Below are 11280 nucleotides of genomic sequence, written 5' to 3'. Positions count from 1 at the left end.
GTACTAATACATCTGCATAACAATGATTGTACAAAAAAAATTGGGGAATCATGTACAATTTACAACAAATTAATGAATCGATTACAACAGATAATATTCTGTACCATGTTCATATATGCACACCACCTATAATTACTCGACTATCTTCTTGTTTCTTCCTTCAAGACATACAAATCTTCTCTTTCTTTCAAGAAATCACTTTCAGCCTGCCGGGTTCATAGGGTAGCATTGCCAGCAGAGGAGCATAATTCAGTTGCTCCAAACCCGAAGTAACTAATTTAGTCGGAGCAAAGTACCAATCTATGATACTCTCCAAGGGCCCATATGGGGAATATATTGCGATAAGCCATATAACATAAGGGGCCATTCTTCAAGAAACTTCCAATCATTTCCTGCATAATAACATACAAATTATAGCATTTAATTATAGCATTATAAGATAAGAATATAGGATTTTGGATCAAATTGTAGTATAAGTGTATAACACATGGTACATTGTAGCAGTTAGTTACCTCCTGAGGGAAATCACCATTGCCGAGTTGCATGTTCATGATAAGTCCTGCTGCTTTGTGCAAAGGAGATGCATCTCTTTCGGCCTGAACTTCGAAGAAAAGCTAGAATTAATTCAATACTTCATAATTCAATGGAATTAATTAGAACCTGAACCTTGAAGTTATCCTATAATTTTTTTTCCAAGATCAGAAGCTATACTATAGATTGGTTCGATTATTCTGGAGCTAAAGGTGCATTAACTCCATGGTAGTTCTTTGGAATTTGACATTTGGAGAGAGAAAGAGAAGTGAACACCTGTCCAGCTTTCATTAGCGCCAACATCGCCCATGCGGTGTTGACTATGTGTGATTTCTCCCCATCTAGGTTCGTGTAAGCCTGTTTAGAATTTGAGATGACATGTGTGATCAGTTACCATAGGAAGTGCATGTGTTTTTGCCAGTATCTTGTTTCAAGGTATATTGAAGAAAGAAATGAAGAAAGAATAACCCCGTAAAACAAGAAAAAAAAAAGGAAGAAGAAAGAATAAAGAATATTTTCTTTGTCAGGATCCTTGATTTTCTCAAAGATGTGAGCACTTTCTGTTCATCAACATAAGAAGTCATTCGATGGCGTTTACCTTGGTTGTGGATGAAAGATGACTCTCACCCCATCCACCATTCCTTAGCTGCTTCGATAATAGAAACTGGCAAGCCTTCCGAATGTAGGTGCTGTTATTGTTAACACTGTCCAACTGCTGATAGGCCCTCTATAGCAAACCATGTGCCATATGTGAAGCAAACACCCCATGATCCAAACCTGCAAAATAACTTAATGACCATCGATTGCTAATTTCTCCATCAAGAGAAGTTGCAGCATTTTGCCAAAAGTTCAATATGTGACCATTTTCTTGTTTAGTTAGCTAATGAAAGGTAGCAATGTGTCAAGAACACACCTTCTCCTTGTTAATACTTATAAACACTAGATTTCTTTTGATAGTAGACTGACCATGAACCGTCCTCATTCTGTGACTTCTCGATGAATTCTGTCGCTCTCCTGATGCACTGTTCTATTTCATCTTCCCGATGCACGGGGTATTTTTGCCGAAACAGGGCCAATGCTTGGATGACCGACGAGGTACACTCGACGTACCTGTGATATGTATGCGTATTAATATTGAGTCACATGCAAGAGCTATTGCTAAGAAAAGTTGTAGATTTCTTACTGATGCTCCACCATGATGTCTGCATATATCTCTGTCATGTTTAAATTCTGAAAAAGGGAAAAAAATATTAAAAGTCTCATTACCCAATGTTAAATTGAGTTTCCTAAACTCCAAATAATAATAGCATGAAGTGCAGGTGTTTTACAAGACACTTGCCTCCATCCAAGGATGTGTACGAGCTAGCTCCCAAGTTCCATAGCCACCATTAGGATTCTGCAGACAACCTACTAGTGTCAAATCATTTTTACACAACCTGACAGAACTTGCACATAAGAGTAGACATTGCTTGTACTGAATCTGCCTTTCGTTACCAGTCATATGGCCTTAGTGCTGAATTATTCACTAGCATCAAACTGAAAACTAACATTTACCCAACTTTACGGACATGCCCCTGTCTATGCACAGACCAAAATATAGAATCTGAAGTACAACATGTGTTTCCACACCTGTAAAGATAATAATATGTTCACTGCATCATGGAAGCGGCATGTTTCCATCTGATCACCCACGATATCTGACGGAAACTTTGAGAGCAGTAACAGAGCCTGAAACAGAGGAATTACAAAAGCCTGAAAGGCTGAAACAAAATGAAATGCAATACTTTGTAGTAGCAAAATGAAAGGCATGTTTCCATTTTAGTTCTGTCCACCTTATTTTGCATCTTTAGTTAATTTGATATCGCACCTTAAGAGCTTCTGCTGTGCAATCTGAAACTTGCCAGCCCTGATCCGCAACCTGGAAGGCCCATCCTCCTTTAGAAATGTGACGGTACTTTCTGGCGAAGTCACCTGAAGGATTGTCCACAATCTTAACAAAATTAAGTTAGTAGGGTTAGGGATTAAGTCAAGATAAATATAAGTAACAAGATTCAATTCTGGAAAATTAATACCTGGGATGCTTTTATGAAATGGTGTGCTTTCTTGAGAGTGCTTCCAAATTCCTCTGCAACATCACCCGCTAATATCGCTTGTACGGCGAAAGCGACATCCCATGATTGACCTGCACACACCTTTTGAATGAACAATGAAGTTGTGTAACATCAGTTAGTTTGTGCACAAATTTCAATTTGACTGAGATGCATTTTAAATTGGAAGGATATATTCGCCCTGTATATTACAGAAACAAGAGTCATTAAAATTTACCCGCACTTTCATCCCATCTTCGCCGAGCCATAGGAAATCAGCAACTCTAGCCAAGTGGTGCTTGAATGCATCTGAATTGGGATTCTCAGACCAACAGCATAACATGGATAATGCCTGTAATAATGTTTATTCTTTGTGAGGAAATGACGTTCATTTACAGCTCACTGAAAATCAGCACTGAATTATTTTGATAAGACCTCCGCAAGCCTTACCTTTTGCGCGGCGCCGATGCAGATATACCGTGAAATATCATCTTCGTATTTCAGGAAATCAGCAATTTGTCGTAGAGCTTTTCGTCTCATGTAGGAAACTGGCCAACATGCCAGAAAAGGTTCACCGAAACTGTAAAGGCAATCGGCCAAGCATTCTTGGAGCCAGGTATGTGGATGATAGGCATCTTCCTGCATTTGAATTCATAATCTGTTGTCACCAATCCTTTAAAACTGAACAAGAAATTCACTGACAGTTTATTCTAGTTGTGAGGACAGATTGTAACTGTGACAGATCAGAACTCTACATATGAAATTAAATCTAAATGTGAAATCACGTAGAATACTTGCAGAACAAACGGTAAAACTATATAGTTAGTGGACTCACCTTTGCGCATAATTTGCGTGCTTGCTTCCAGTTAATCTTTTTGTAGGGGTGAATATGCAGCTCTTCCCTTAATGATAAAACGAGTTTTGTTATTGGGCCAACAAACTTCTTGCCATATAAATAGGACATGGGGATGAAAGCCATTCTGAAGTGACTCCACAACCGTCCTGCATTTGAGAAACCACATGATTGTTCTCATAAAATAAGCTCTTCCTAATATGGTTCATACCTAGTAACATTGCTGAACACTGAACGCACCGGCGAAGAACTCTGCGTACCTGGTTGAATAGGAACGAAGGATGGCAGAAGGAACAATTCTGGGGGCATAGGGTTTACACCTGACCATTCAAAAACCCCAAGTACCTGCAGCATCAGGTATATAGTTCATATGCGCTTCGGGTCGATCGACATAAATAGTTTTGTCAAACTTTTACTCTTGTTGAAGTATTCTGCATAACTGAAAGCATGCAGTTTCAGACTTGCTTGTTAACAAGAACATATTTTTTACTCTTAGTATATTAACAAGAAGCGTCAAATGTTTGGCGAATCAAGCTAACTTGTGAATCACTTGCTGAAAATAGAAACTTGGAGCCGGCACAAGGACGATGATTGTTACCGAGAGCCAGACTTTTCCCAAGATTGGTATCATTGTTGCACCACCATGGTCATGTATCCATTTCCTAGCTTTCGGCATGGACATATCCGGTCCATCATCAGCACCCTCACCAAGTAGTCTTAGAGCGGTATAGTTGAGAGCCGAGCTGAGCATGGAGCTCTCACCTTCCGCATGTAGTCCCCATCCTCCATCCATATTCTGATAATACAAAAACTTGGGTCAGTCTATTTATTCCGATATAATTTTCTTGTGTAAATTTTTTGAAGACATCCGTAGAAACAGTTTTAGTGAAAAATATATATTGTGGAAAACAGAACTTGTTAAAAGTTACCCAAGATTAATTCCTGGCAAATGTGGCGTGCACCTTACCTGTCGGTTGTACAGATAGCGATAGATCTCCTTGCGGTGTTCTGACGATAGCATAGTACCTAACGACTCCGTGACATACAAAACTATGATCTGCAGCAAGCAGGAATGAACAAACATGAGAATGTCTCCCATGTCGATGTCACACCAAAGTTGTGAATAGTTAGCAAGAATATATAGCACGCATAACCATCTAAATAAATGTTTATCATAACTAACTTGATGGTGATGATGATGCAAACAAACAAACATCAAATTTATGTATGATGCATCTTAATTACCATGGTTGCTGTGGTAAAGAGAGGCCCCGGAAAATCTCCTGGCCAGTGCCCATCATGCGCTTGTACGGCTGAGAAGTATCTGAGTGCCCTTCTCAGTGTCTCCGACACCGTAGCTATATTGATATCACCACTAGTTTCATCATCTTTTGGTTTCTGTTGTTGGTCAAGGCTGAACTTATTCCCCTTTGCTAGCTGCACAACAAAAAGCAGAGCATGTACTCAGTTTCATAAAAACGCTTCAAATATTCAGTTGGATAGATACCACCAAGACAAGGTGTGTATATATCGGTGCATTTTAATTACCTGCATGCGGGCCAAAACATCGGAGCTGTGCCTTGTCCTGAACCTGTTCTTCTGGAATTCGGCCCGTGAAGCGTCGACCGCATCCCGCTCTTCGCTTGATCCGGTGTCATTTTGGTCAAACTCCCATGTTTCTCTTCCGACGTGATTGTTGCCGCTCGTGAGCCACGGGCCACCCTCAGCAATCTTGAGCTTCCACATTTATATTTTTTACAGCACAAACACAATATTCTTCTGCCACTATCAAGCCACACCTGATGGCAAAAGCAGGGTCTAAGAGGTCAGAAACTGTGGAAAGAATATCCATAATCAGGTTCTCTCTTTTACTGCTGAGAGGTTTTGCCACCTTAATTTCTCCATGCATGCAGGAGTTTGATATATAGGTTCTTGGAAATAGGAAATATGTCATGTAACCATCGAAGACGTACTGACATAAATAAGAGAGCATCAAAGCACTTACAGAATATTTGAATTGCACTTGTTAGCAGGCACGATCACAGCGGAGGGAATCGATGGAGGAGCGTGCGCATCCCACCCTAGCAAACGCCGAATGAAAGAAGCAGGGTGATGAGTAGAATGTTGTGCATTCGGTCGGTCAGAGTAGCAGCATGGATGATGCATGAAGAGTGGGCCGAATGTGTTTATATGTCCGGGAAATGGGGCGGGGGAAAATCACATGGAAGCGATGAGTCCTTCCTTTTGCGTGCTCGATCACGATGGAGCTTGCTTGGCAGCTGAAAACCAGGGGAAATGTCTTATGCATGCTTGACCGTCATGCGATTCTCGGTGTGTGCCGTGTGAGTGCGGCGCATCGTCCATCTCGTTTGCTCAAACGGTTTGTGAAAATTCGATGAAATGAAAGAGTGAATTTCGTAGGTGCACTCTGAAACTAATTTTGTGCGCTTCCAATGATATATCTAGCCGATTTCACTGTGGAGTTTGTCGCCCCCTTTCGCGTTACGATTCGTTAATGTTCTTTCTCAATGTGACTCACACTTCTGATTGCAAAATTTGATTGCCGAACCCTCAAACAAAAATTGTTGCCGAATTTGCTTATATCCACACTTCTGAAGCGCTCTGTATGTCGAATCCAGGTGCAACTGACTGACGGCTCAAATTCAGTGATTAATTGTAGAAAGAAAGAACATTGTGCAAGTAGAAACATTTTGTGTAAGTTGATAACTGCAACGCCCAAAACTTGAAGACACGGACACCCACCCAAACTGCTCGTCTGAGTCGAGAACGATAAATTGCACACTTCAATTAGATTTATCTTTTCAGGCAACCATGAAACATGTATGATAGAAATACAATGCATTATAATCCTCATTGCTCCAACTATTTATATGTAAATATCAGCAAAAGTACTAGATGCATGCGGTGAAAATGAACAAACGGTAGCAATATCAGCATCAGTACTAGGAATTAATCATGGAAGGCCAACAGAGCAGCTAAACTGCATTCACCATGTCTGAAAGAATATAGTATGCTTTAACAATTGATCATGGTAGCATCGTCTGTTACACTAAATACAAACAAAAAAGGAATCACAGTTCAAAGTTACAAACTGGAATTCAAAGAAGGCAATACGTACTCAAGCGTTAATTACATACAGAGACTAAAACATGGGTCGATCTAGAAAAAATGCAGAGCCAGTTGCCAAGAGTTCAGAGGACCCTCCCTCCCTACCCACCTCATATGCACAATCTTCAGTACTAGCTACAAGGCTGTTCCATGAAACAATCACATTATACTCACAGCCTTAGCTACAGGTTGGAATCAAATGCATCTCCACTTCATCCCTGAAGCAGAATTTGGATGGATGCCGAATTTGCTTATATCCACACAAATTCTGAAGCACTCTGTACATCCAATACAGGTGCAACTAACTGATGGCCAGAATTCAGTGATGAATCTATATGGATTAGAGATAGGCACATACATGTATGTATCTGTCAACACAACAAGCAGAAGGCTGAAGATGCAGCCACATTATTCCTCTTTATTCCAAAAACATGTGGAGCTTTATTCTTACAGAATTAACTAGGGGAGCTTTATTCAACAAAAGTGGTCAGGGTACAATCAGCCAATAAATAGGCTGCTAACCACAAAAGAAAACCAACTGCTCGTCACCGCAATGTATTGTACATGCTTTTGCTAGTGATATTACTATTATGTATACATATGACATTGTGATGGGAATGGATAGGATAGGGATTTTGATTGTACATGCATGCTGCACATTCTGCTTATTTATTCCTACTGGATTGATTACTGTTTGCTTTCTCCCTTTACACAAGTAATAACTAGTATACACACATGGCCTGGGAATTTCATTTCCTACCTGCAGAAACAGAGCTACTTCTCGCCATCCTTGTCGCCATCGTCAGTTGGCGCCAGTGATGGACCGTCATCGTTGCCATGTGAGAAGTGGGATTTGAGCCCAATCCAGCACTGGTAGTAGTCGAGGTCCCGGGACGGCGACTCGAGCGCCCAGCGGCACACGCGCGGGATAAGCGCAGACTCGAACATGAAGGCCAGAGTGCCGCTCAGCCTCGTCGGCGTGTTGGCGTCCGGACCGCCAAGCTTGCTGATGGTCGCCTCGTACGTCTTGGTGTCCGGCCCGTGCGGTGTCATGCAGCTGTGCAGGCTCGCGCCTCCGGGGAGGAAGCCGTCAGCTTTAGCCTGTGTTGCAAAGTTCAGTTCAGTTAATGACTTCAGGAAACAGATAGCAAGTTCAGTTCAGTTTATACCGAGGCCAGAAATTTATTACCTCGTATACACCGTAGATCAGCCCCATGAACTCACTCATGCAGTTGCGATGGTAGTACGGAGGGCGGAACGTGTTCTCGGCCACCAGCCACCGAGGCGGGAATATCACGAAATCAAGCAGTGCCACGCCAGGCTTGTCAGTTGGAGCAGTCAGCACTGCAAAATGTGAGGAACAATTCATATGCATGAGGTTATCAGACACATAACACAAGAAGCAGCTCAAATGCTCCGCCAACTGTATTATCTCAGTCAGAAGAAGCAGTCACCTGTGTTCACTGACGGATCAGCGTGATCGAACAGAACAGTGTTAAACGGACAGAACTTGCTCAGATCGTACTGAAAGGAAAACAAAAATCAAGTTAGGAACATGTGGCAAGATGTAGGGCCAAAGAAAATCATTCCACATATGACCACTTACAAAATTCCTAATCAATTATGTAAACAAGAGAAGACACATTTTAACAGTTAAAAGGGACTCGATAGATGAGGCGTCCACACTGCTGGAATGGTTTATTACCTTGTAAGGGACATAATTTCCATGCCACGCAACCACATTAAATGGCGAGAAATCCTGTGTGGCAGTGAATAACTCACCACCATACTTCTGCACTATGACGTATCCAGGGCGGTGGACTTGCTCGAACCATGCCGTGGGGGAAAGAAAATCCCTCGCCGAAGCCAAACCATTAGCACCTGCACCCCAAGCACACTTTAGGCACCTTATAACAGCACAGCATGCTGATTCAGTCTTACAGTAGAATACAGAATGCAGAGGCGCGAGTATATTACCAATTGGGCCGAGATCAGGGAGCTGGAAATGGGCGCCGAAGATCTCGGAAACGTAGCCACGCGAAGGGCCGTCAGGCAAGTCGACCGCGAAGCGGAAGCCTTGAGGAATGACGACGATTTCGCCAGGCGGCACCAGCATCTTTCCGCATTCGGTTGTGATCAACAACTCTGGGCTTGACACCAAAACCGTGGAAGTAATGAGGATCGACATTCTCATCAAAGGTAATCAAAACTTAACAGGCAGTGCATCATTACATAAATAAATAAAAAATCCTTTTTCTTTCTATAACTTTTTTAAGAGAAAACTATGCTGCCAAACGCACGTGACGACAGAAGACGACATGAGGGGGACACTGGAAAAGGACGGCGAGCACATAAGTTTGGGGAACAACAGTAAGACGTGATCGTCGCCCTATTGGTAGTGGGGTCCGGTATATGTACTAACAAAAAATGTGTGACTGAATTATGAGGCAATTTCAGTCCAGATTTTCTTTTCAAATGCTATCAATCACACATACAACAACACAAGACGGTACGGGTGGGGCACTGAAAAGGATGTCAAGCAGAGATTGTTGGGGAACAAACGGTGGGATGTCCAGGTGATAATAACCCTGCTGGTGGCGTAGCGGGGTATGGTGTAGTAACAAAGGAAACGGCGGTTGTGTTGCTGAATTGTGAGTTAGTTTATCGGAATGAAGCATGAGGTTAGATGCAGGAAGATACTGGTACAGTGTGTCTGAATTTAGTGGTTTGGAGTGAAAGGCGCTGCACTCACTCCCTTGCTGTGGCACGATGAGGAAGTCGCCGTCGGCGTTGCAGAAGGCGCACCCGTCCATTGACTTGTTGGCGGCGTACCTGGAACAAGAGGGCATGAGCATGAGCACGAGCGCGAGCAGAGTCAATCGGCCATTCAATTTTGGTCTGAATTTGGAACAGCTGAATAGAGTCAACTGTGGAGTGGAGTGGTGAGGTGAACAGTCTGAACTGAAGGATGGTTCAGTTCAGTTCAGCAATTAGTAAGCTACAGTAGGAAGAAGCAGAGCAGTTGGAGTAGCAGAGTGGAGGACATACATGTGGACTGCGAATCCGTGGCGGAGGAAGGAGCTGCCGGCGCCGCAGACGGTGTAGAGGCCGTCGACGAAGTCGAGGTCCGCATCTGCATCGCGGGGCGGCAGGTCGGCGGGCCGCCATCGGAGCTGGGTGGGCGTGGCGACGGCGGCGTTCGGGTCGTGGAAGTCGGCGAGGAGGCGCGGGTTGGGCGGGGTCCGCGGGTGGAAGGGGTCGTGGGTCACCGACGGCTTGATCCGGTACATCCACCTGCAAATCAAATCGGAAAGAAGAAAGAGCGGATCTTGATTCAGCCTCGCCTCGGCTGGAGGTTGGAACGGCGGGGGAGCAGAGCAGAGGAGGAGGGAGGAAGAAGAGCGTACGTTCGTAGGTTGCGGTGGCGCGGGGTGGTGAAGGAGGTGCCGGAGAGCTGCTCGGCGTAGAGGCCCAGCGGGCAGAGCAGCGGGCTGTTGTGGCCGTTGGCGGGTAGCGCCCCCGGGACGGCCTCCGAGGCGAAGCTGTTGCCCAGCCCCGACAGGTACGCGTACCCGTCGCCGTTCTGCTCCGGCTGGTTTGGCGGGTCGGCGGACATGGTGTCCGGTGGCGGTGGCGGTGGCGGTGGCCCTTCCCAGACGCCGGCGAGGCGAAGAGGGAGCGAGTGGCGAGCAGGCGAGGCGTGTGGGAGTGAGGGACAGCGTCAGGAGGTCGTCGCCTTGTGCGGCAGATGAGATGGATGAAGCGTCTCTCTCCTCTCACCACTCCCAATAGCAATTAGCAAAGCAGCACTCTAGTACTCACGATCCCAAATGCTTTATTATTACAGCGGAGCATCTCAATTATCATATTTCAAATCCAACAGACTACCAAATTTGGCATGTGTTGACTATGATGGAGTTCATCCACGGCCGCCCTCGCCCTTGCCGTCCTTCTCGCGAAAGTACCGGTCGAAGACGCAATATGGACCGAGCCGGATCTGCGCATCGCCGGGAGTTGTCCTCGCCGTCACTGTCCGCCTTCTCCTCTTTCAGGACAGGAAAAACCAGACCAAACCAACGGTCCGACAGGAAAAAACCAGAACCGATGCCCTGTCCGGTTTTTAAGGCGCACTCATCTTTTGATTAAGAAAAACCTGAAGATATTCATAAAATGACCTGTAAAACTTGTGACCCAACTCTTTCTTTGTGCCCAGGCACACTAAATGACCTGTAAAACTAGGCTAGCAACACATTCAGTAAGGGATGACATCCAATATTACATGTATTCGTTTGATTTAAGGCCAATTTTAATATTGAAGAATAACCTAGATATTTCGGGTTTTCTTATTGCAAACGAAATGAACAGATGAACCAGTTGTCCGACCAATCAAAAACTAAACCGACAGCCTCCCCGGTCTGATTTTTGAAACTATATATGGTTTTAGTACACTATATGCCATGTGCTGATGAACAGACAATAGTTTGATCGACGGATCAAACATTGACAGCAGATTGAAGCACACAATAAGATGAAAAACCAGTGAAGCAAATCGCATCAATCACTCTATGTATGTGCCTTTCTCATGGTAACAAGCTGGAGCATGCGTTTTTACCTCACAGACTGTCTGCTGTTCAAAATGCACCCCGTCAGCAACTCAAAAAAGAAAAAGAAAAACCACCC

At 44.1% G+C, this 11280-nt stretch overlaps 2 protein-coding genes across 2 annotated transcripts; both read right to left on the bottom strand.

Moving 5' to 3' along the window:
- Positions 1–241: 241 nt before the first annotated feature.
- LOC125519685 (lupeol synthase-like) lies at positions 242–4883 on the bottom strand. The gene is given in 18 exon segments (XM_048684415.1): positions 242–392; positions 513–596; positions 808–888; positions 1130–1234; positions 1236–1308; positions 1498–1641; positions 1715–1761; positions 1871–1927; positions 2161–2259; positions 2399–2521; positions 2604–2713; positions 2838–2970; positions 3069–3257; positions 3454–3620; positions 3732–3816; positions 4070–4267; positions 4439–4528; positions 4717–4883. Coding segments are annotated over 18 exon segments (1902 nt in total). The 5' UTR covers positions 4720–4883; the 3' UTR covers positions 242–278.
- Positions 4884–6985: 2102 nt separating this feature from the next.
- LOC125519684 (homogentisate 1,2-dioxygenase) lies at positions 6986–10470 on the bottom strand. Its single transcript, XM_048684414.1, has 8 exons — positions 10008–10470; positions 9649–9894; positions 9353–9432; positions 8578–8745; positions 8306–8481; positions 8055–8124; positions 7790–7944; positions 6986–7701 (listed from the first exon to the last, which is right to left on the bottom strand). Exons 1-8 carry the CDS (start codon positions 10214–10216, stop codon positions 7375–7377), a joined length of 1431 nt encoding a protein of 476 aa, XP_048540371.1. The 5' UTR covers positions 10217–10470; the 3' UTR covers positions 6986–7374.
- Positions 10471–11280: the final 810 nt, after the last annotated feature.

Source organism: Triticum urartu, chromosome 7, assembly GCF_003073215.2.
Source record: "Triticum urartu cultivar G1812 chromosome 7, Tu2.1, whole genome shotgun sequence".
Classification (NCBI taxonomy): Eukaryota; Viridiplantae; Streptophyta; class Magnoliopsida; order Poales; family Poaceae; genus Triticum; species Triticum urartu.
The sequence above is the reverse complement of the archived record's forward strand: the minus strand, read 5'-3'. Positions and strand labels throughout refer to the sequence as shown.